This window comes from Neocloeon triangulifer, unplaced genomic scaffold (assembly GCF_031216515.1).
Source record: "Neocloeon triangulifer isolate White Clay Creek 2 clone unplaced genomic scaffold, ASM3121651v1 ptg000013l, whole genome shotgun sequence".
Lineage (NCBI taxonomy): Eukaryota > Metazoa > Arthropoda > Insecta > Ephemeroptera > Baetidae > Neocloeon > Neocloeon triangulifer.
This window is the reverse complement of record NW_026775555.1, coordinates 8,316,207-8,342,685: the sequence shown is the minus strand read 5'-3', so window position 1 is coordinate 8,342,685 and position 26,479 is coordinate 8,316,207. Positions and strand designations below refer to the sequence as shown.

Genomic DNA, 26,479 nt, shown 5'->3' with positions numbered 1-26,479 from the left:
ATAAAGCCTAAAAAAATAATAAGGAATAAAATAATTAGAAAATTATCTTGTAAATATATATTAAGATTAAATGTTTTTTCTACTACTTTTGTTTCTTTAGAAAATTACCTTGCAGGCAATGTATGACTAACATTGTATTATTATTATTATTATTAAAAAATGCTCTTGCTCACATCAAAAAGTAATTCAAGTGAAAAATGAGCCACTGCGTGCAAATAAAATTTCTCACGTCAAGCCTGTCCGTGTTAGTCGAACGAAGTGCATCGGACAGTTGTCGGCGTGATGGCGTGGAGAAATTTTGAGCGCAACCCTGAGGCGTCCGGGCGGGCGATCGTGAGGAAGAAAAAAGTGGTATGTAACATACGCGATCTCCGAAAAGAGACAAGAGCGGTCAGCAGCCAAGCACATGCAATGCCGCGAGATTATACGTGAGTTTGTAGAGGGGAAAGTGGTCCTGCTTTTCGGCAACGCGAGGTGCGTTTCTTTGATATTTCAGTGCCGTACGCCGTACTACTCTCTCCTCGGGAGGAGCACCTTGCTGCTCCGAGTGTTTTGTGTAGTTGGATTTTGTGTTTCTGTGAACAATTCGAGATGGACCCGCCACACGGATTCGGAATTTGGATGCTCTGCATTCTCAGCGGCTGGCCTGGTGGTATGTTCAAAAATTTTAATTTAATTCGAATTATTTACTTTTATATTTTGTTCTATCTAAAACTTGCCATTAGAGGTGTGGCATGTAAGCCAATATTTGTGATTAAATTTATTTAAATTTGCTAAAAAATCTATTTTTCCATTAATAGATCTATAAAAATTGTGTCATTTTTTATTTTATTTAAAATATGCCAAAATACATTTTTTTTTCAATGACAAATTTCAAGGACTTTTTAACTTTATTTCATATTTGTGGAATAATTAAGTAATTTAACACTAACATGAAGACTTTTTTTCAAAACTCACACTTTTAATATATTGTTTCTGTTTTGAAATTAGTACAAAGTAGAAACTACGGAGAGGATTTTAAATAGAAAAAAATAGAGTTAAATTTTAAGAACCTTAAATGGCTGAAAATTCAGTTTTTCATAAAAATCATAGACCTAATCTAAATTCAAATATCCTCTACTTTCACTGCAATTGATAAAAACGATTTTTATGATGTTTTTATCCTAAAAAACTTTGTTGTCTGCAACCTTTTTAGCACTTTACGCCGCCTTGTTGAGAGGTATAAACATTTGTTTTGAATTTCAAATTCGTTTTCCTTTCAATATTTATAACACGGTTTAACTTTTTTGTAATTAATGTTAGAATGAGGTGGTACTCTAGAAAAAAGTAACTAAATACAATTTGTTTAATTTTTATTTGGAAATAATGGAAGAAAATATTTCTAGCCTTTTTATTAATGGCGGGATTATTTTTATTTCAAAGAATGAGGAATAATGTGATTTTATTCCCTTTATTTATATAAAAAAAAATTGTTTCCTAAGACACAAAATTATTCCTACTATGCAGCCATCTGCACGACGATACCCTTTTCAACCCGCATCCTTAATTATTCAAGCAAGGCCAGATCAAAAAGATAATATTGAACATTTATGGTGCCCGAGCGCACCACCGCAAACTGGGATAATATTATGCATTATTCAGCCCTGGCTAGATGAGGTGCACACATTGTGCGTGCGCCACCGCGAGACCCGCCTTTCTTTCTTCCATATCTTTTTCTTTCTTTCTTGGGACGGAATTCTTTCTCTGCGGCAAAACTTTAGTCTTTTCAACCCCGTGGCTATATATGCCGTACACGCAGATGAAGATTTATGGGATCTTTTGAATCTGAATTTCGTTTGTCAAAACAATACGGAAGAAAAGGGACTGCAGTTTTTATATATCGATTCATGCGGTGGTCTCTGTTTTATGGTCGCTTGGTGGAGTAGTTTTTAGCTCGGAGAGATAGACCCTCATGAAAAAGCAGCACCATGTTGGTTTTGCAAAAGCAATAGCGTAAATTTTTAAATCCTAGCTCTGTGTGTAAAAATACACTTTAATCACATTTCCGTATTGCGGCATATGTTCTGTCAAAAACTTGAAAGTACCGTAGCGCAGCTAGGCTGAATTTGCAAAATAATTTGATGCAGAAAGCCACAGAGAGCTTTGAAAGCTGTCTATTAAAATTTCACGAAACACTGACCATAAAAATTACAAAATCCTTGTAAGGTTTTTTGTAATGTAAATTGTTATAAAACTTAGAAAAAACCTAATAGTTTAATAGAAAAGACGTACACACAAATTTTTTTATATCAAATTATAAAGCAAAATAATATGCAAAAAACAAGATCAAGTTTTTAATTTGTTGAAACTTGAAAAAAAAAATTAAAATTGTGGTTTTTATTATGGAAACAGGAATTTATACAAATTAGAATAAGTTAGAGTTTATATACAATATAATGCTTGTTATTTATATTTTTAATAAATTTTGTTTTCTAATAAATAATTGCTCAGCAAAAAACTTTGGTTTATTATAGAATTTAAATAGGAACTTTTTTAAATTATTACGATTTTAGTTTCTTTAATTGAATAATATGATGAAATACTTGTAATTCAGTGTTAGTCTCACTGCAAATAACCAATTCCATTAATTAACTCACATTCCCAAGATTATGGTTATGAGAAATATAAAAATTGCAAAATTAGGTTGTTCCAAGAGCGCTAGTCGAGATGCATTTCAAGGTTTCTCACGCACCGTTCGATGCTTGACCCATTAATGCATCTCTCTATATATTTGCGGCTCCCCAGGTGGTTTATCCGCATAGAGCGTTTCTGTCAATATAATCTCGTGCCGCAATTCAATAATCAGCATCAAGCAGCCCTTGCGAGAGGTGTCAGTTTCGTAAGCCGCGATTAATTTGATGCGTCAGTTTGCAATAAACGTCACCTTTGACACGCGCGCGGCGGATATTCACCTTTAGTACGCAGGAGACCTATCGATTTTCTTCTTTTCATGATTAATTGGACGGCTGTTAGTAATTTATTGTTTGCATGAGTACCACACTCGTTATTAATTTACTTCCACCATGATTAGGCGAAACCGATTCATTCATTCATTGCTGCAGTTTTTGTTTATTGTGTCTGCATTATAATGATATAGTATATTTGGTGAATGACTCGACAATGCATTTCATCTCTTGGCAAGGAGCTGCCGCCGAGAATTGTTGCACTGTCACTTTGTGTACATACAAAAATTCCTTTTGTAATGTATCTATGCGATGAGATGAGCAGCCAGCCCCACCTAAAAAGATATCCCACCGTTTTGTCGAACAGAAGAGGAAAGTGTCACAAAAACAACCTTGCATGCGAGTTAACGTGTGTGGCGTGTGTGTTCTCATCATTATTATATCCTAACCAAGTGCAAACAAACTTCTAACCGTGGAGAAATTTTCAACTTTATATAACTGTTACGAAAGAGAGCCACTATGCAGATTATGCAAAATTAGAAGTAACTTCATAATTTAACTTTAAAAACGGTCCCACCTGCGTTAATGCACGATTTTTATTTTACAAAGTGCTAATTTTTCTTCAATACCAATCAAAATTGGGTAGACCACCTTGGATACTAATAAATAAATCCATTTTCGCGATTAAAAAGTAATTTTGACATTGTATTATGCAGGTGCAGGGAGAAGATCTATGTTAACACAAATCTTTTACATCTTCGGGGATTCTTATATTTAGCTGCCAGTCGTAAATTGATTGGAATTGGCTTTAACTTCCATTTGAAGACAAGCTATAAAGCCAAAGTTTGCCGATTTTACACCAAGACCTTTTGTAACTAAACACATAAGTTCCTGTTTAAAAACTGCAGACAGTGCAGACTGACTTGAAAAAGTTGTTCTCCATGACACATTTCTTTGCCAATTCCTCTCTCGTTACTCGTGTTTTATGTGCAAAAATAATTAATGTAGATTTTTTGCGTAAAATTTATTTAGGAAAATTAGTTTTAAAATTTTTAATTTTTAATTGTGTATCAGAATCTGAATAATATAATTCAAGTTTTAAATCTTATTGAAAGTAAGGAGCCAATTTTTATTTTATTTTTCCGCAATCATATTTATGGCGAAAGAAACAGCTATAAAATTATAATATTTTATCTGATTGTACTCTAAATAGTTTTGATAGCAGAGTGAAACCTAATTTCTTAGCTACCTTTTTGATCCAGCGTTTTTTCAATTTTATTGTTTTCCAAAGTCACAAACAACAGTCTTTACTGCAATTGCAATAATAAAAAGTATCTGGAGAATATTTTATACAGTCCGCAAATTATGAATGCCATATTAATTTTATTCCATTGTCAGGGGAGAATTCCATTTTCGATTAAAATAATTATTTCATTTGCAATTAATGTTTCGTTTATTCTAAAAAAACAACTTATTTTGCAGAAAAATCAATGTCCCTCAGAGAGCAGGTGACCACAAAAGAGAGTGGAATTTCCTAATTGTACGCAGGCGAGAGAGCGTTGGAATTTGTATTAAAATAAAAATGCCACACCAGAGTGCACAAAAACGCTCTTCCTTGATCAAAAGCAGACACGTAAACGCGTGTGTATAATTTTCGGAGCTTTTTCCTGCGTGATAATTTATACCTCGTGTATAATATGTGCGGCGGCGGCGGCTGATGTAAACCACACCGCACTTTGCTTTCCCTTTCAAGGCACCGGTCTCGTCGCCGGTTCCTCCGTCGGCTCACATATACTACTATGGGCCTCTCTTTTTGCTCACCTTTATAGAGAATGGCATGCATATGTGCTCCGTGTGCGTGCGGTATATATTTTGGCCTGGTAATGACAAAATTATTACCCAATTAGGGTTATCACCGACCGAGAAAGGTTATATTGTTGTGAAAGTTTTCGCCGGTTTATTTTCGAAGAGAGAAAAAAAGAAATATATATGGTGAGAATTTATAGACAGCGAGGTGCTGAGAGACGTTTTTATGGACGTGGTTATTATTAGTCACACATGTGCAAAGTGTGACGTTGAAAAGGGCTTGTTTGAATAAATCATTTCGGAAATAGAAACTCTTGTGTCTGTGTGAATCGCACGTGTATGATTATCATAATTATCGTAAAAACGTAGCCATCTAGAACAGAATTACAAATGTTCAAAGAATATTTATCGTTTTTAAACAGCCATTTAAAAATAAAAATACACTGCGCGACATTAGGAATTACCAGAATTATATTATATTAATCAATTTACTTAAAAATGTATTTTATTCTGAGGTAAAATATTTTAATTAATACCATAGGTGACATAATAGTTAAAATACATCTCTTATTTGAAATCATAAACTTTTCTAATATTTGCAGATTTATAGTGTTAGAATTTTTCGCTCGGTCAATTTCTATTAAATAATATTTAATAGATTACACAGATTACATTTTTTATTATATCTGTAATATTATTATGTGAGTACAAGTATTTCAGATTTTTCCTTGCTCCTTAAATTTTACTTAATATTGTAAATAAAAACACAACAAATTGAAAATATTATTGCTATTGAATAGTAACTAAGTAAGAGTTTAACTAGTGTCAGTTCTACATAAAAATTTGTAAATTATGATTTACATACCAGAAACACAAGTTGAAAAAGCATAAAATTGTCAAGTTCCTGCTTTATCAAAATTAAAAATTAAAAATAATAAATAATATAATTATGTTTTATGCAAAATAAGCAATAAAAAACTTATAATTAATATTAGAATTTTAAAATTCTTAGTATAATTCATAAAATACTACGCAAACTGCATGGCATACAATACATCCATGTCCGTTACAAAGTCATAAAACATCCAGCAGCACTCACGATTTTACGACATGAATTTCCAACAAGTGCGCAGGCGAGCCTCGTAATTATTTGATAATCCACCGAAATAAAATTATCGATCGCCGTCAAAAAGCTTTCAGTGGTCGGGAAATGTACTCACCTGAAGTTTGTTTTTAAAATTAGATTGTCACGAACACACATTATTTGGGACCACTCATGACGAGAAACGGTTCATTCATCACAGAATCACGAACACCACCCAACTCGGCCCGTGTGATAATTGGAGAGTGCGATAAAACATGATATTTCAATTGGAGAAGTAATAATGCTTTGATAAATTGTCTCGTCACGAGCTTGACATCGGGCGAAAAGAACGAGTCCAATTAAAAATATGGCGTTTGAAAAAGCCGCTCGCTCGCTCTCTCTCTCTCGGATATAATGAACGAGAAAATAAATATTGATTATGATTCAACGAGAAGAAAGGCCCATTTCGGGCGAAATGAGCTGCGCTTCGTCACGGACCGGTTATGTCATTACTAATTTGCTTTCTTATTTTTTTTCCTCGCAGGTCCACCTGGCCGCCTCTTGAACGGCGACGCGTGGGTCCAGATCGCGCCGGTGCAAAAAGGAAGCGGCGTCTGCCCCGAAATCAGACCTGGAATCGACGTCACCTTTCACTTGTACCAGTTTTACGATGGGTAAGTCTGATATTTTGTAAATGTCAGGTGGTGATTCATCTCAAGCTTCAAAACAGGAAAAAGGCTTGTGAGAGTGCAATTTTTAATTTTAAATGCGATCAGCATTTTCCATACTTTTGAGCATAAAAAAATTCTCAAACGAGCATCTGGAACTAATAGTCAGTGTCTAGGGCTGGAAGGTGTTGTTCAGAGGATGCTTTTTATTTAAAAATTAAAAATCGGACCCTTGGTAAGAATTCTTTGATACAAAACCCAAAATTTATTCAACGAAGAAAACTAAATAACTAAATATGAAAGAAATTAAAAAAAAAATATGGATATTTTATAAGTTAAAATTTCCTAAGAAATGGAGTAATTACCACTTAAAGTTGACCAAAAACATAATTAAAAACTACCGAAATTAAATCTGTATAAGAGAATGCGGCAAAAAAAACGGCAGTGCTTTTATTATTATGTTGGTGAAAATTATTTAGGAAGCACATTTTTGTTGGCTCGGCAATTGCGAAAGAGCGGGCATTAGCCTAATGTATTCTGGTTGCATATATCCCTGGTGGGGAAAGGTCAAGTTTTTTTTATCTCAATGCGCCCAGCCGCGGCGAGCGATAAAAAACGAAAGTGTTTAAGCCAAGTTTTAAGCAGCAATCTCTCGGCGCTTTCTCATATTTTCAACAGTATAGTGCGAGCTCTTTTTAATTAGATCATCAAAGGAGCGAGTTATCTCGGTAATCACTTCCAGATAATTATTTCCCTATACGCCTGAGCGCCTCGAACAAAAATTCAATCTCTTATGTATTTTGTTGCTTGTTAATGAACAGAAAATTTAAATATCTATTTTTTTCCTTGGTTCATTTTTAGAGAAGAATTTAGAGAAAATTTTTAAACAAAACAAAATCCATTGCTCCATTGCTGAGGCAAATAAATGATGAAAAAAAAATGATGCGGCAAACAATAATATCGAATTGCCGCGCTGCAATTCCCTGGATATAAAATTCAAATTAACACCGCGGACATGCAGATAACCCCGATTTTTATCTCGTCCTCGTTAATTTGCATAAATATCGTCAGTCGCAATTCAGAGAGGGAATTGCCAATAATTGTGTCCGCACGTTTTATTTGCATCAGCTACGGACGGACAATCCAGAGTGCAAATAATGTGCTCTCCTCAGCGCACTCACTTAGTTGGTCGCCCGAGTAAATTTATTCAACTCTTGCGCGCCCAGCACTACTTACAAACGTAATGAATAAATCACCATCTCACGAAACGTACCCTCTGCTGGGGTGCTCGCTTATGGATCAGTGCGGGGCGCACGTGTGTTTTATTGAGGGTAAAATGTTGAGGTACGAACGCGAATGATGGTCTCAATTGTTCGACTTACTTGGCTTTGTTTTAGTTCCAGCCAGATCATATCATGATTTATAAAATTTGTTCATTTCAAATAATCAATTAAAACATGCTACTTATTGATGATATTATTATTTTTCACAATTCATTTTGTTTGTCTTCAAATTAATGACTTTAATTGTATTCGTCAATAGATTAGAATTTTCAAAACAACTGAGATTTACCTTTTATATCGTTTCCATTTCATTTTTCATTGTTACATATAATAAGATTATTTTATATTATTGACTATGCAAAAAAAGCAGACAAGCTTAAAAGAAAGTCTGTTAGAAAAAAAATGAGTGAGTATGGATATGGACAGCATCTAATTTTTATACCTATATAAAATCAATGTTTACGTAATTAAATAAATTTATGACGTGATAAGATTTAATTCACAATCAAAGTAAAAAAAAAAAAAAAAAAATAATAATAATCTAAAATACAAATTTAACATTTAAAAAGTTAAAATATAAGATTTATTATACTGTTTAAGTTTTATGTCATTATAATTTACTAAAATATTTAATTTCTTATAATTTATCTTTCCTAAAACATTTAAACAACATTATATAAATGTGTCTTTTTATAATATTACGTTGTTGCCTGGTAAACTTTAAATTTTATTCATAAAAACAGCCAAAATATTGAGCCCGATAAAAGATAAAATCATAGTGTTGAACTATTGTGGATTATGGATTATTGATAGAAGAATGAAAATAATTTCATTTTTCCACACAACGCAGTTGTTTAACTCCAAACCTGGACTGAACTTCAAACACTCTGAATTCTAAAGGTATCAAAACGTCTGATCTGCTTAATATAGGATATTTCAACTTTCTCATTTTTTTTCAATTCGGAAAGTCAACGAAATTAGCAACTTTTTAGACACTTCGATCTACTTTGCAACAATAATATTTTTACGTCTTACAAAGTCGTAAAAATTTATTGTTGTTTGTTTTATAGCGATTTATGATAAGGAAATTCTAAATTGATTTAAATTTATTCTCCTGGGAATTGTGTGAAAAATTGTTGCGTATCAATTTTTACTGTAAATTCATTTTCACAAATCTTTCTAAGTGGCATTTCTTACAGTATTAGCGGCTTCTGGAATTCTTATATTTCATTTGAATATTAGTTATGATATCACTTTTTTTTTCAGCGAAAACAATTTCGGAGTCGTAAGCACTTTTGGTTTTCAACGAGTTGAGACGTGCTCGCTCAGAGTGTGCAGCTGAGCACGTCACCGCAGGCATGACGAGATAATTTGTTAACTTCATTCAAATCAGATGCGCGCGGCACAGGCAGATTTTTCTGCTTTTACTGCGTTTTTATGCCTCGTCTTTCACTAGAGAGAGCACCGAGCACGTTATTGACCACATTCAGCAGCAGTTTTCCGCAGGTTTATTTTTTCAATCCGCTGTGAAATTATGCGATAAAAAAACACACCCACAGCTTTTCAATAGAACGACGAGAGACTCATTACTTTTCCCATTGGCGAGAGAGCGACTCGGGAAAAATGTTTTATATACGCAAATTTCGCCTTTTATAAAAGTTTCAAGGGTTATTCGCAGACTCTCCAAAAAAAGGAATAAAAAGCGACAGAATTAATTTGAAAGGAGAAAAATTTCGTTTATAAAGAGGCAGTCGCTGGTGCTCCGCGTTGATGATTAAAAGTCGAGGTGCCTTTTTGTTTTCTGTATCTGGAGATCAGCGCGAGCACACAGAAAACTTTATCAGCGAATATAAAATAATTCGAGCCCACAGCGCTGCTTTGTGCCATGCATGTGGTCGGTGGGCTCAATTAACTTTCTTTTTTGGAAAGAGACGCGGCCGCGCGGCGAACCTGCAAGTTTCACGCACGCCAAAATTACACACCGCGTGCGAGCGCGACCTTTGTCTTGCAGGGGGGCCTCTAATTAGGCGAACATGTGTATTTCTTTCTATTTACTTAGAGAACTATGTGTGTAGGGCTGGGAATTACAGTCGATTTCAAACATTTTTTTAACTAAGCAATGTTTAAGCAGAAAAAGATTATAGTTTTGTATTTTACAAATTAAGAAAATTCAAGTTTTGATTATGGTAAAAATTGAAATTAAACACCTGATTTTAATTATTTTTTTTTAATATTTCAAAAAGCATGGTAAAGATAATTATTGTGTGAAAAATTCATTTAAAAAACATTCATATTGCACTATCCAATATATTGTGAAAAGTTGTGGGTCAGACTAAAAAAAGGGTTGAAAAACATTCTTGCTCATAAAACTCATAATGTTAATTAAAATGAATTTCCTTAATTGAAAAATGATTTAATTAAACAAAAGTGCTGTTTGAAATAAAGTTTATTTTACATTAGCATAATTAATTATGTCATATGAAAATAATTATAAATTCAAGTCAACTGACATGCCGAGAGACAAGTTGTAAACTATAACAAATTGTTCCAGCAAATATGAGATATTTCAGCAACACGAAAATATTGGCATAAATTGAATACAACAATTTATATGTATTTATGAGCCATAATTTATAATTTTTGATAACACTTTGCAAAACAAAGTAGATCGAATTACATCAGTCGAATTTTTTCCCACTACAGACTTTTTCAGCTTTTTTTTTTTTTTTTCTTATTTTTAAGATGATATTTTTCGTAATTGTGTGTCTTTCTTTGGTGCTTTGTGTGTTTACAAGGCCAGGAAATTGCTGGGTCAAAAATTAATGTGTCCTTTCGCTCTTTCCTGCACACATTATTTTAATCTAGCGCACCGATCGGCGGCGCGGGCAAATTGCTAGGAACGCGTTAGTAGATTTTATCCTGAGCATGTCAAAAACCAATAAAAGTAACAGCTTCTGTGTTCATGAATGTTTGGGGCGTTACACTTTGGAAATCTGCAAACGCTCTCTCAGAAGCGGCTTGTTTCACTGGCGTTTGATAAAAGCAATTTTGTAATCATGCATCATTTGCTTTCAAATCAACGGCAGGAAAGTCATGCCTGACATGAGCGTGAACGTTTTCCTCCTCGTGATTTGCAAATCAGCTGCCCAAATACACATTATCATATCAAGAATAGCAGAGGAAACTAGGAATGGGGGCGGACGAAATTGAGTGCTTAGTTTTTGTTAAAAACAAAAGCACAACACTGGCCGACCATGGTTTCAATTTGTAACTAAATTCAGTTACAAAAAAATAAACTTTTTTCAAAATTTTATATTATTACGTTTATATAATAATAATGTAATTCTGTTTTATTTAGCAACCGAAGCACAATTAGCCAATTTTATCAATCATGCTTAATAACCCAAATAAATAGAACTCTATAATTACCCCAAAATAATTTAAAATTTTATTTAAACTCTAAAATTTTATTGTATTATAATAATTAAAAAATCTTTGCCCTTGTCAATCACCTAAAAAGGGCATCTCTGTTGTTCTCGTCATCTTTATTAGGTCAACGAAAGCACTTTCATCTTTTTCGTGTGTGTGTGTCTGTAATAAATGGGCTGCTGGCGAATCATGATGCACGATCCATCCCTGGGAAACACAGGGGAACGGAAAAGTGTTTTAACCTCTTTAGAGCTACACGCCGCCGCCTCGCCTCCAGGGGTCTATATCGTAGTTTTGCTAGCTGAACTCCATTCTACTCAACTCACTCCAAGTAAAAAGACCAAGTTATGAAATGGGCTTTCGGTGTTCCGGCCAGGTGCAATGCACTTCGGAGGCTCCTCTATGGCATCAATAATTCACGAGACAACCCGCCAAGCTCACTCGAATATAAGACCTAATAAAGCAGGTCATTAATAAAAAGCGCCATTGTTGTACTTAAAGAGTATAGATTTGAAAATATGTCACGAAAACTAGCTCTCGCAGTTGGCCAACCTGAATAATTTAATAAATCTTTAATTCTGCATATTTTGTGGTATGAAACAGGCCTATAATATTAATAATTTTTTGTGCCTGCGTTGATGAGTAGGTGAAACAAGACAATATTCAATAAATCAGCCAAAAACAAAAATAGATTTACAAATTTAAGAAACACACGAAAATTAAATGCGAGATTTTTTCAATCTTCTAAATACTTGAAATTGCATTTTTGGCAGCTAAAAAATGGGTTGAAATGACAAAACCAAACTAAAATTCCAGATGAAAATGTTTTATTGTAGAACTTGCAAGTCTAGTTACATTTTATTTTTATTTTTCCACGAGAAAAAAACGTTTCTTTATTTACATTTTGGATTGATAGATACTTTCAACATAAAATTGAAGTTTCTCTTGGTGAATAATTAATTTTGAACCTAATTAAGGTATCCAATTTAAACAGCTCACAGCTCGATTCCTTGCTCTAATGGAAGTCCGATCGCATTTTAATTTAAGGTGAATGGTTTATTGTGTTGGTGCGAGAGAGGTCATTTGCATGCGTTATTTGACCTCCCGCTGCCGAGCCCGTTAGTGCACAGTGTGCCCCGCTTTAATCAATAATCTCCTGCTTCCTTGATAGACACGACGCAGACAAGTACAAAACGCTCATCCCTTACGACAAAGAAAACTTGGCCGCCTCAGGTTTCAACCCCAATTACCCGACCGTATTCTATGCGCACGGCTATTTGGCAGGACCGGAGTCGATCGAAACGAGAACTGTGAGAAGAGGCGAGTTGCGTCACACGCCGATTATCAAAATAATTAATCAGCTCTAATTTTTTGCAGCCTACGCCGCCAGGGGAGGTTTCAATTTCGTCACAGTCGGATGGAGACCACTCGCAGGTGAGCGACAAATTTAATTTTTTTGTTAAATAAAAAAGAGAAGCGAGATATATAATATGTTATATAATAAAAACATGTTTGCTGTTTTTTGCTCCCCGTCTAATTCAAAAATTCGCTGCAATTTTTTTTCTCCGCCGGCAAATGAGTTTTCCGCGTCAGCGTTTTTTTTTACAGCACAGCCTGTGCACCTCAGTTTTTTCCCAGTGTTCATGACTGAGTATAAAAAAAAAAACATAGAGTGACGCCCAGTTCAATTATACTTGACGCACTCTCGCTGCTGATGGTTGACAGACTCCTCGCTTGGATGCGGAGCCTACAGTTTAATCGTCTGGGGAGCCAAACCACGAAAAATTGAATAAAAATCTTTATCTACTTTTCCCTTGTTTTTTAATCTGCGATAAGTTTATATCATGTTTTGTAAAATTATTTTATTTCAAGAGATAAAAGTAGACAAATTAAAGCTGTTAAATGATAAGAAAATATATAATTTTTTTGTTAAAATACACTTTAAAATTTAATTGTAAAACATTAAAACATTAAAATTTTATTTTATTTTTTAAATATTTCTATTTTTTATTATTTTTATTTTTATTATAAATTTGAATCATTATTTTTTTTAGTAATATAATTTTATATAATTATTTTTATTAAAACGTTTTCATATATAAACACGTTTTTTTTACATAATTTTATTTTTTTTCAATAAGTAGTTATTTTCCACTCCTCAAAAGTATAACTTTGAATAATAAAAATAAATTAGAAATAGTTATTGACAAGGTTTAATATGCACTTGAGTCAAAGCCAAAATTTAATTACAAGGTTTTCCTTTCCACCGTTGAGGGTGGGACAAAAATTGATTTCAAAAATAGCAATTTTGAGACAAGCGTATCAAGCAGGTTGCATTTTGCTTCTAGAGATCTTCGATTGCCACTCTTCATATTAATCTTTTTGAACAAAATAACTTTATTTCACCTTTATTAACAAAGTTATATTAAATCTTCCATAACACAATCTGTATTATTTATTACATAAAAATTTCTCCTTTTTGCTCGTTGAAATTGATTTTCGATTTGCAGTGAAACAGTTGCTGCAGAAATGTGCAAGGCATTTTCCAGGTGATAAGTTACTCGGTCTATCTAAAGTATCTAAAGAGCAGCCAGCGCATTCTCGTGAATGCACCAGTGGGTAATTTGCGAGTTAATAAACACACCGGATCGTTCTCCCGCCGCGACTTCATTACACGCTGCTTACGTCAAAATACTGGGGTGAAGTGACACGTACGTGTGCGAGTTTAATCTCGCGCCCAGCTCTGCATATAATCGGGCTAATTTGAATGAAAAAAAAGGGGTGCGAGATGCTATCCGAGAGGCTGCAGTTTCTTTGGGGCGTAATTTATGTTGGCAACCCACTTGGCACACTGGTTGCATACTTTGCCCGCGGGGCTTTTTATTTGCATGCTTATAAAACACACACAGAGCGGGCCAGTGTCAGGCCGCTGCGGATTTTCCAATTATAAAAAGCGAGTCTCTCTCTGTTTGTTGCAGCCGGTCCGTTTTACCAGACGGCCGTGGAAAATGTGAGCCCCCTGGGCTATCAGATCGCGCGAATGCTTGACTTCGTCGAGAGGAATGCCGGACCACTGAAGGACCTGCACTTGATCGGCAATAACCTTGGTGCCCACGCCATGGGGGTGGCTGCCGGCAAGACCAACGTTGTCAGGGTCCCAAGGATCACAGGCGAGTAAAAACATTGTGTGCGATTCCACGCATGATACATGGAACGGAAAAATAAAATATATTTCTGATTTGTGCAGAAAAAGTGTTAAAGAAATTCCTGAAATAGGGCTTGGGATAAACGGCAAACGACCTTTTTAACTCACTTTTGAGTTTTGAACACTTAGAACTTAATTTAATTCAATTTAAAATACATTTATTTTTACCATTTATTTTCTTTCAATTTATAACTTTTTGGATTTGTTCCCATTTATTGAATGAGCTGACGTTACTCCTTATTGGTTCTTTAATTGACTTTTATTGAAGTAAAAATTTCAATTATTAATTTGAATTTATCAACAAATATCTCTTTTCTTTCTCTCTGACCTACTCTAGAATAATTTTCAAGCCCAAAAAACGATGGTGTGCCTTAAAATTTCAGGAACCGAAAGTTACGTAAAATAAATATTTAATTAAATATTGATTGAAGATATCTTTCGTTAATAGTTGTTAAAATTGATATTTCTGACGCATTTTTTACGCACAAGAACTTTGCTTTGACTCTTAAAAAACAAAAAATACGAAAAATAATTTTTTCCTTATTCAATTTTTGTATCAATATTTTTGGTCAATTATTTATTTTGCATAATTTTATTGAAGGAAAACACAAGTTCTTTTTTATGACCAAAAATACATGGGCATCTTCATAATATCCAAGCAACACAGCTATAAAAATCAGATATGCATGTTTATTTTTTCGTCAAATCTTGCGTGGCATCATATTTTTTCTGCCTTCCCGCACACTTTTTATTTGCTCCTAGGAGACGAAAAAGTAAGGATTTGTGTGCGTGTATGTGTGTGATGGCGTTTATTTCTGGCGACAGGTTTCGATCCGCTGATGGCAAATATCTCAACGTTCCCTGTCGAAGAAAGGCTGGATCCGGGGGACGCGTATTTCGTGGACGTAATCGACACCGACAGCCCATCAGAGCGGAGGCCGCACGACTTTGGGCACGCCAATTTCTACATCAGCAGACCCAAGCCAAGCAAGTGCCATGTGCCCAGAATTCTGCGCGCACCGACTAACTACTACCGCAAAGGTGATTAACCTCATTATCTCTCCGCAAGGGTCACCTGCGCCTAATTATCAAACTCCTCCCTGCAAATATGTGTTCATCCAAACTTGCTCCTCATTCCCTTGCTTCTCCAAAACAAACGCAGGCCAGAAAATTCATTTTTGATATAAAAACTTTTTGCTTGTTTAATTTTTTCCGTACTCTTTATAAAATTGTTGAAAAACATAATAAAAACTCAATTAAACTTAAAATGTATATACATTAGCCACAGAAATATTAAATAAATTGCTAATTAAATAAAGGTCGTCATGGCTTTTTGATAATTACTGATTTCTTCTTTTAGCGATTATTTATTGATTTTTTCAAGCCTTTAATTTAAATTACGACAATAAAAAGTTGCATGATTATTATTTAAGCTACTTTTAGAAAATCGAGTAAATTAAATATTTTCAAACAAATAGGATAAGATTAAATATCTCACTACAGTATTCATATTATTATTATTTTTATGAATATCCGCAAAATAAGTGTTTTTGCTATTTTTTCTCTCTCGTCCGGGTTCTACTTTTCCAGAAATATGAATTTCAGAAGTCGGCTCTTTTATTCTTTTATAATAATGTATGCTTTTTCCACCCCCAAAAAAGTTTATTCTACTCACAGCTAGTCCACAAACCGTTATCTCTTTTGTATAATGACCTCAGTTGTGATATAACATTTTTTTTCCGCTGTAAAAATAGCCCACTTTGTTAAGCGGATACTTTTCTGTTTGGAGGAAACACAGCTCGGCTGAAAGGGCACGGCCTACACATTTACGTCAGGCCTGCCCATTTAAATGCCGATACAAAAGCGAGACAATACCCAAGTAATGCATTCGCGACGTAATAATCCGCCCACAGACTTTGCATAAACACTCGATGAGATAGATCTGGAAGCAATTTCCAATCTCAATCAATCGCTGACGCAAGTTTATAAGTTCTGGATCGCTTTTTCACTTGGAAATGAAGCGTGTCGGGGCCGAAATTGCATGTTTGGAAGTGATGAGCGCCGACACGAGATCGACCCGCTTACGAATGAGAAACACTTTTTCATAACACGTTCCGAAATCCGCCGACCGGCGAAAGAGAGATGAAAAGCGGCGAATCCAATAAAAATACAATTTACGCAAATCAGTGTTCGCCGCGTCGGCTCTCTGCCGGAAATAGCCGCGGGAGGTCTATTTTGGTCGAAAATCGATCACATTGGTGCACATATGGGAATCCATCGCTTGTCCGGAAAATCACATTTTTCCTCTAAAGAAACGGCCGAAAATAATTGTCAACATGGATCAGTTTCTTTTCTGTTGAACCAAAAATATTTAAAATATATTTGAACAAGGCGAAAGGCAATAAATTTTTGCTTTCATGAATAGTCCTCGAATTTACATTGAAAAAATTCATCAAATTGTTCAAAGATGGAAAAAGTAGGTTGTCAATCTTTTCACCTTTTTGTTAGAAATAAAAAAAAAACTACAAATAAATATAAAAATAGAAAATTGCCAATTTAGAATTTCTAAAATAACATATTATTTTATGAAAAATTGTCAATTTCACCAGATTTTCCATCTAAATTGAGTAAATAACAACCTATAGTTTTACCTAAAATCACAGATTTTGAAATTTTTGTCTTTAATCAAGGTCTTTGTTTTTAAATTTCAACAACATATAATGTTGAAGTATAAAATTTGCCTTTTTGCGTGCTTATTTGCCATGTATTTCACCTGAAAAAGATCTAAATAGGTGCTAATTTCACCCATAAAGTATTTTTTTTTTCAAGATTAGCTTAGATTTCAATGTATTTCCACCAAATTTATCACAATAAAAATGAAATTTAATTATTTAAAAAAGCGCACACACAATTTAGATAACTTTTTTCGCAATTCCGGAAATGTGAGTTTTGGACAATCAATGGCAACCGGCACAAACGCTCTCTTTCATTAATTTTATTGCTTTTACTAACACGAAATGTTATTTTTTGCAGAATTCTGCGGCCACGGACGCGCCTTCGAGGTGTACGCGCGCAGTGTCATGTTCGAGAACGCGTTCCCGGCGATGCGTTGCGCGAGCTACGCGGCGTACAGACAGGGGTTGTGCCGCGAGCCCGAGGAAGCGGTGCCCATGGGATTCAAGGCGCCGAACAGGTAGGACGGCAGCTGTCGCTTTTATCAAATTATATGTGTAGCAGCAAGAAGTGCCGCTGAGAGAAGAGCCACACCGATGGCGCAATCTCGCACAAAAAGCGGTGGCTTTCACGAAACCCCTTTGCCGCTGCCGCCGCCTGAAAGGGAAAAATATACACGTGTTCCATCATAAGGAGGGAAACCCGCCTCCCTTCATCGATTCACACATGGCACGAAGAGGGCACAATTGTGCGAAGTTACCAATAGTCTTGCAATAAGAGTGGAAATCCATTCTGTAGAATTTTATTCATTGTCAGTGCTATTGAAAATTGGTTTGATTCAAAAAAATAAAATAAGGCATTTAATTTGAATTTTGAATTAAAAAATGGATTAATAAACAAAACTAGTCAGATAAGTTAAACCTCTTCTTGGTAATTATTAATTGTTATGATAAGTTAAAATTATAATACTGCGTATTTGTGAGAGGTAATTTTTTAAATTATTTTTTCAATGATTCAAATTGAACTTAATTGATATAAGTGTATCCTAATTTGCCTAATTTTATTCGTTCTTTCTATTTTTGAGTTAAAAAAAAAAACAGTCAAATTTTCAGAACTTTTGTTCCTGAATTTCCTATGCATGGAACAAAAGCTATCATTGATATATAATGAGCGAGCTTAAAAAAATTATCTTACAAACATTCGATACTCAATAATTAAGTTCAACTCCCAAATTTATAGATATAATCTATTATTTGAGAGAGAGAAAAATGAAAAAGAACAGCAGCTGAAGGCGAAACTGAGTTAAATTTTTAATTATACAAAATATTATTTCGTCAGAGATGAGAAAGAAATCCAAATTTTTTGCTTGAAAACCTTTTGTTATTGTTGAAACGCTGCGCAAGCCAAAAATATAAAATAAAAAATTAGAAAATCCAGAGAAAATTAGTTTTTAATTAAAATCAAGGAAATCTCATTTGGTTCGCTGTGATTGATTTTGTATACCTGCAGCGCACACCTCATTAATCTTGCCGAAAACAATTATGTTCCAGCGCCCGCGGCAGCTACTTTCTTTTTAACGAGAAGGAACTCTTCGGTCTGGGAAACGCAGTCGATGCTACTCTACAAACATCAAACCAAATTGGGCAGCGCCGCGCCACTTCGCCGGCGGGCGGCAACCCATTCCTTTGGAAGCAACTCCAAGATTTCTTCGCTCCGCCTCGCCGATATTAAAAACTCTGAAAGACACCAAAAATTATGAATAGTTAAAAATGAAGGATAAATCCTGTGAGGCATGAAAATCTAAAAACAATTCGAATCGCATCATTTTGAAAAGATTAAAAAATTAAAATCAGAACAAATATTTAAGGAGCTTCCTGAAACATTTTTACATAGGTTTTTTAGGCTATACAAATTTTGAAAATTGACGGGTTATTTTATGAAAAAACGGAAAAAACCATGTTGTTTAAAATCTTTATAAAAAGTTCTTCCAGAAACTCTCAAGTGAAATTTAATCTTCAAAATTACAATTTGACGACTTTTTAACTTTGTATTTATTTTTGCATAAATTCTATAAGAGGTGTACAATTTTTTGCTTTTATAGCTCTGAGAGAGCAGGCGTTTGTTGGTGTCAATTGTGAGTGTGAAGCGCGTCTGGCAAATTAATCAGACGCAGACTGCTGTGACAAATTGTGTGATGCTGTTTGCGAGGCAGATGCTGTGAATAGTGCGAAAATTATTCATCAGCTCTAGCGTCGCTCGCTCTGTGTATGTTCAAACGCTAGAGAGAGCCAGTTCTAAATATATGCACGAGAATTGCTCAGAGTAAACATAAACATTTGGCTATGTGCGCTCTACATGTATGTATAAATGCGGTTTGTTATTCGGCTGGCAAATTCTTGTTTGTTTGCACCGTTTGTTAATGTATTGTTGTGTATTTTACCATCAGCATGGTCATTGAGTGTGAACCAAATTTAGCTCATTGTGAGGAAAATTATTTTCCCGTCTGTTGTGCAAATACTCAAAATGCTGGTTCTAATGAAAAATTATTAAATAAACGTATGCATTAACAATAAATAAAACTTGGATTTCCTGATAGATTTTTTTATGAAACCGTTGCTGCAATCTCGTTATAGACTTTTGTTGTATATTTAAATTTTTAACAACATCGATTCTTGATTTTGATAAGAAATTTAATCATTTTACATACCTCAAAAATTTTATCGCAGGATTTTTTTAATTCCAAAAAAATTTCTTAATATAGATTTGTTTAGGTAAAAGTTGATTTTAATTTTTAAATAAATTTATTTTACTTTTAATACACTTTATTTATTACAACACATTTAAATTACTAATAAATATTATATTTTATATAGCTATTTATTATTTTTACTTTTAATAATCATACATTTTGAAGAAGTATGATGTGTTGAAAAAATCTTGGCAAAAGATCACCTTCGATTATTATTAACTATATTATCAACATAAAATGTGTATGGATCTTACTCTAATGTCTCTAATGCCATAATAAGCGCTAAACGGTTTTCTCAAAATCTCAAATTAATCTACTTCTTCGTCTATCAATAATTAATAAAGGTTTAATTTACCTGAAATAAATAATACTCAGAGTCATTATAATTCCACTAACTCCTGAATTTATTATCATTTTCTCATAAGAATAAAGTAAATGTCACTCTCCCTCCTGATAAGCACACCCACACACACTCCTATGCAACGCGCACTCGCATATAATTGTGATGGATGATTAGTTTCATAATTACTGAACATATCACGCGCTCTTCTTCTTCCTCCTCTTCTCGTTTTCATACTTTCTCCTTTGCATGCTGTTTCAAATGCACTTATAATAGATTTGAAAATTTTCTTGTTGTGATTTTCAAATTGATTTTAAATACGTCCATAGTTTGGATTTCATTTGTAGCTCGAAATCGCCCCTATTGATTTTTGTTTATATATAATTAGCGTTTTATTTAATGTAAATTGTCTTGTTTGCTAAATTTTGTTTAATTTTAAAGCTCTAATTATTTCTCGCTCTCTCGTAAAAGGTAAATTGTGAGATTTTAAAGTGACTTTGATAAAAGTGCCTTTTTAAAAATACACGTTTGCGTCCAAGTTCTGAACCGCGCGTCATGCGCAGGTTCGCACAGATAGTGGGTCAGCGTCGATGCCATGTATTTTGATTACTTGATAAAATCAGCCCCCCTGTTTAAAATACGCACCAAACCTTTTTTGTTGACTATTTTTATTCACGTCTCGCACTTACTCAGGCGAATTTGTACATCTGGAACATTGAGTTTCTATAACATTAATATTGTAACGACGAAAATTTAATATAATTTCTCTCCCGAACGGAAATTTTGATTTGGCTTTTTTGAATAATATTTATTTATGCTAACAATAAAAACGGATTTTATTGTTTCTGGTCATGCGCAGCTAAGAGTCACAGATGAGTGGCGTAATACATTGAATGGTACACGATTCCTGAAATAATATTGCTTCAAAGAACAAGAATTACAACAGACTAGGGCAGCGAAATTGATTTACTTTTTGCAACATAATTTGCCATAATTATTGTCATTCAATTCTTAAATAACAACGGAAAATTAAATTTCAATTATATAATTTAAATCTTTTATAATTAATAAAAAAGCAAGACATTTTCCTCAAAATTTATTTACCATTCAGTCTTTTTGAAATTTTACCATTGCATCGAGGTATAGTATTGCTCTCAAATAAGCTTTCAAACGAATATTCCACTGCCCCATTAACAACGTGAATGCAAAGGAGAATCAGGAATTTTCTGTTTTAAATTTAAATACACTGGAACTGCACATTTGAGTAAAAATTTTAAATATTTACACCGAAAGTTTACATATTATTTTAAAAATTTAATATTTCTCCCACAGATAAAAGAATCAGTTTTTCCATTTCAAGACATTATTATTACTACGGAATGGAATGAAACGGCGAGAGTCCGAGTTTTACAAAAAATGTTCCTGGGTGTAGAAATACAGAGGAGCTCTCTTTCTATTTTGAAAAGTACCAGCATTTAGCCGGCGGGTATGTAGCGAAAATTTGAAATGCTGTCTGTTTTTTGTAATATCCGTCCTTTTGGCCCGGTTATTATACTCTCTGGCACTGATGTTATCTGCAGGTCACACACTCAAAAAAGGTCCACTCATCCGCACTGCTTTTTACAAAAGTAATTTTGATACAGCCATGTGTGTCGTGTGAGTGAGGAGAGTTCTATTCGAAAAAGTATAGTGCTCTATATAGTGGAAGGTCCGCCGCGCAAACGAGATGTGTTTATAGTCCAAGGACCGCCTCTCTTTTGTGGGTGTATAGCTATGAATTATTTATCGTCTCAACACACCGTCAGCTATTGATTTGTCGAGAGGAGTGTCGGCATATCATTTTATTATTCATTGTCCATAAAATGCGGCGGCATTACCTTGAAAAGTAAAGCACCGTGCTCGCCTGCCCACCAAGCTGGCCGGCCAATCCACCGAATATCCGAAAGGGTGTATCTTTGATATTATAGAATTTTACGACGTTTCCCCCCCATGCAGAATGTTGTGCCGTTTCGTGAAAACCCTTTTCAAAACTCGAGACATTTATTTTGTCCATCTCTCTTGGCCAGAAGAAAAATCGATCGTTTTTACAACCTTGCTCAAAATTTTCATGGTAGATACAAAGCTTATCAAATTTGGTCGAGTATTTTAACTTATTTTTCAGTCAAACGCGAACCTGTCAAAAACGTGGAGGGTTCCTTTTTAATACGAGAAAAGGCAGAGTCCATTTGAGAGTAGGAAAAGAAGTGTGGGGATTTGTACAGAAGATATAATAAAAGGTTGCAAAAAATGTTTTTAATAAATTTCATATCTTACAATTCTGTAAATGGATTTTATTGTTGATCAAATTTCATTTAAGTTACTTTTCACATTATATACAATATGTTTGAGTGAAGTGAGAATTTAAAAAAAAGATCAGTTTTATGTAATGGTTTAAAAATAGAAGACTGTGGAGAAGAAGTGATAAAAAAATTATTTCTACAACAAAAATAAAAAAGGTAATTTGCAACCTTGGCAAAATTTGATACTTTCCCAAAACTGGTTCTTAACGTACAAAAACAGGAAGAATATAAATAACAAAAATTGGTTTCCATGGTAAAAAGTTAGATCTTCTAAAATTTTCAGGCAAAACAAAATCAAATTTCTAGCTGGGATTCCAGCCCTATATAAATCGCAGACTATATATTTCCAATTTAGGAAGTTTATTTTATATACAAAACATTTTTTTGAAATAAGTTGAACATAAATATTGCCGTGAAATATATAATTATGAGTAATTTTGATTTGTCAACTTCTCTCCTTCACCTTGGACACAAAAAGGATCCGCCTTCTCTCATCTTTTTATCAATTTCATCTAATTTATACGGTGGTTCTTGGTAAAGTTGCAAACGTGCTGCCTTGAACGTATTCTGATTATTTTAAATAGTCAACTGAATCTGCCGCGAGTTAAGCTCGTCATCACGCTATAAGGCTATGGTGCCGTACCTACGCCACAATAGTCAGATCTGCGTCTGGCGCGACGTACTAGTGTCTTTGTTATTGTTATCGAAACTGCTCGATTTGCAGTCGAGAGAAATGAGGGCGCAATGGCTGCCCGTGTCCGAGTTGTTGCCGTCCAGCTCGCCGCAACGCAGCAAGTGATTTGGCAATCGCGAGAACTGGGACGGCGAGCAGAGCATCTGCGCCTGCAGCGATGTCGGAGGCGACGAGCCGAAAAAACTTTCGGGCTGCGACTGCTGTTGCTGGACCGGCGGCGGCGGCTGTTGCTGTTGCCGCACGGACGTCGGCTGCGGCGACGGCACGTGGGCGTGGTTCAGGTGGTTCATGTGCACAGGGGAGGGGGGAAGGTTGGTCGGCAGGGCTTGGTAGTGGTTGGCCAGGGTCAGGTCTGCCCCTGAGTTGGCGAACGCCTCCCTCTCCTGCTGCATCAGTTTGATCTTCTGCAGCATCTCCCTGATTTCATAGTGCAGAATGCCCAAGAAGGTGAGCTTGACGAAGGCCACCACGCAGTAGCCGATGACCAGCAACATGTCGGAGTTCGACCTGAGCCACCTGACCAGGTGCTGCTCGCAACCCAGGGAGAAGACTTCGCAGCGTTGCCTGCTCTGAAGGATGATGGTCTCGTTGGCCAGCGACCCTGAGGTGGTGGTCTCGAGAACCATCACGGGTCGGCAGCAGCTCTGTGGCACCAGGATGCTCTCGTCACCCTCGTTACTCCACCCCCACCACCCCTGCAGGTTGTGCGGAACGATGATTGTGGTGTTGTTGCCTCCCTCGCCAGGACTCTGCGGCGTCAGGGGGAGAAAGTCGCGAGGTCCTGCCACGCCGCAGCACTTGGCGCTCCGCTGCAGAGTGTCCCACACGTCTGTGAAGTCTGCGTTGGACGAGTACTCGTCTGCGATGCGAGCCTGCAGCGTCGGTTTGATTTCGGCGCAGATCTGCAACAAGCGGAATGAAAGAGAGATTTAGATCTGGGCCTTTGTTTGCGCTGCTGGGTTTCGTGGCATGCATCAAGGCGACAGCGCTATTTGCTCTGATCGCAAACTCAAAGCTCAAAGCATAGCTGCACAGAGGGTGCCTTTAGGGGATTTGGTGATAATCAGGCATGGGCGTATGGCGACGAGGGGCCCAATTCGATTTAAACTAGGCCAGCCAGATTGCTATGTGTCTATCATTAGGAACAACATGCTTTAGAAATTCGATATGACATACTAAAAAATTTCAATTTTAATAAATAAATGAGGTTATTAAGCTGCTTTAATAAATTATAATTCAATTTCCTATAATTAAAGTATGAGCATGAAATTACATTTGGGAAAACCTAATTTCAATGTAATTTATAATATACAAAAGCAAAATGTACTGCATTTTAAAATTTATTTAAAAAAAAAATGGACATATTTGAATTGCTCTTTATTCCTTATTGTTAGATGGAAATTGTTTACGGTTTTTTTTTATTTTTGCATTAATTTTATACCAAAACCTAATAAAGAAATATATTTAATTGGAAAAACAGTTAAATTACAAAACACTGGCCAAAAATATTAATTTAATTCAACATTTTAATCAGTTAATGTGGAGATTTTTTCAACTTTGCTCCCTGATGTCTCACTTCCCTTTATATGAAAATAAATCTCCTTCTGCAGATAATTCCACCCCAACATCGCTCATGCCGATGACACGTTGATTGTGCAAACACTGAAAAATTGCACGCTCGTCATCGCAATTTATTACCTCTGAGAAAGCAACTGGGCGCGCGTGTTGGAGGCCAGTGTCATTTCCGACTTGAACTTATATCTCGGAAAATCGATGGCATCTTGTGCCCTATCTCGGCCGGCTCTGGCAGACACCGCTCCTGTTTCTCTTTTCCGCTTTCCGCGAGGCAATTTTTCAACAAAAGTTGCCGGCTGACAACCATCCCGTATGTGACTAAATCAAGATAGGCCGGCTTTGGTGCGCGGCGTGCCTTTGAACGACCGCACTCTCTTTCCTACTCCCACAGCGGCGTCTTTAATTGAGAACACGGTCGGGCCATGACTGGACCGAATGAAAACTGTCAAGACTGGTGCTGCGGCAACAATGGCAGCAGCAAATAAATCCAGAGTTGCCGCAGCAAACACTTAAGCTCATTACGGCAAAACCGCACGCGCCCTCGCTAGCCGGCCTGCCTGTGTTAAATCTCCTACTGGTTATGCTGTCCGCTCAACATTTGAACTCGCCGCGTTGCATAAGCAGCGAGCGGCAGGCGTTGTCTAATTAAACGGGCACTGAGTGAGCTTTGTTGTTTAATCAGCTCGGAATGCACATGCCGTATAATTCACGCTCATGCTCTTTCATCCGCACAAAGGCATTGGAATAATTAAAGCTTAAAAGTCGTGACTTGGAAAATTAATTAGCAAGCTGACCTTTTCCGTTTTTGTCAAAAGCTGAATTACTCAGAGACAATAAGTATGAAGTATGACGAAGGGAAGCTTTTTCATATAAATAAGCCAGCGTCGTTTTTTATAAGCTTTTTTAAATTACCTTCTTTTCAAATGCTATACGCAAAAATTGAAAATTTAAAAAACCATTTTCAATTTAAATTAGAATAAAAAAAAGAAAGAAAACTTTATAAAAATACAACTTATCTTTGCATTAGGATTCATCTTTTTTTTTTACCAAAAGTGACGTAATTGTTTACTTTTAAAAGTTGCTGGGGTGCCATAATCCTTAATCCACAAGCATGAGAGTAAGAGCCATGAAAACTTTGAAAATTAACAAGTCCATCAATTTTGTCTAACACATTTTGCTTGGAAAATGTTTTTTCCAATAAAATATGTTATAAAAGGTGGATTTTCAATTCTCTTAGAGTTTCATATCAAATTTAAAGTGTTTTATATTAAGGAACAATTTTACTTTTATATATGGAGTCAATTTTTAAGTTTTAGTCAAAGTACATTTGTCTCAAAATTCATCAAATATAAAATTTTGCCATTTATTTTTATTTTTATGGAAAATTCTGCTCCAGATAAGCTCTAGCGAAAGAAATAAAAAAAATTCTCTCAGTTTTATCCGTTCTTATGAAAACAAAAAATAGAGAAGCGCACATTTTGTATACAAAAAAAGTCGGAGAATATTCATTTTTAAAGCACTTAGAGAGCAAGTTGTCGATTCGTCGCTTGCCGTGGACGCAGTTTCATTAAAAACCACTCAGCAAGATGAGAGCTCTTTTGCAAACACGGCGAGGGGCTGCTTTCTTTGCCATTGCTATGCTCGCTGACTGCACGATTGCAAAAAGAGAGAGACGCTTTTACACATATTATA

The 26,479-nt window shown here is 35.3% G+C and overlaps 2 protein-coding genes across 2 annotated transcripts in view; one reads left to right on the top strand and one right to left on the bottom strand.

The window, feature by feature from the left end:
• Positions 1-483: 483 nt before the first annotated feature.
• LOC132198860 (inactive pancreatic lipase-related protein 1-like) lies at positions 484-19,747 on the top strand. The gene is made up of 8 exons (XM_059623127.1): positions 484-652; positions 6,377-6,506; positions 12,384-12,532; positions 12,590-12,646; positions 14,191-14,382; positions 15,243-15,458; positions 17,451-17,610; positions 18,641-19,747. The coding sequence occupies exons 1-8, from the start codon at positions 592-594 to the stop codon at positions 18,819-18,821; spliced, it is 1,146 nt and encodes a 381-aa protein (XP_059479110.1). The 5' UTR covers positions 484-591; the 3' UTR covers positions 18,822-19,747.
• A 472-nt stretch (positions 19,748-20,219) lies between these two features.
• LOC132198606 (uncharacterized) overlaps positions 20,220-26,479 on the bottom strand; it is a 29,498-nt gene continuing 23,238 nt past the window's right edge. The window contains exon 3 of the mRNA XM_059622719.1: positions 20,220-24,114. Coding sequence (XP_059478702.1) covers positions 23,176-24,114 — 939 coding nt within the window. The 3' untranslated portion in view covers positions 20,220-23,175. The remainder of the gene's footprint in view (positions 24,115-26,479) is intronic.

Coding starts and splice junctions, on each gene's coding strand:
- LOC132198860 (XM_059623127.1), top strand. CDS start 592: ATGGACCCGCCACACGGATTCGGAATTTGGATGCTCTGCATTCTCAGC. Junction 653..6,376: donor TCTCAGCGGCTGGCCTGGTG/GTATGTTCAAAA, acceptor TTTTCCTCGCAG/GTCCACCTGGCCGCCTCTTG. Junction 12,647..14,190: donor CGGATGGAGACCACTCGCAG/GTGAGCGACAAA, acceptor TGTTTGTTGCAG/CCGGTCCGTTTTACCAGACG.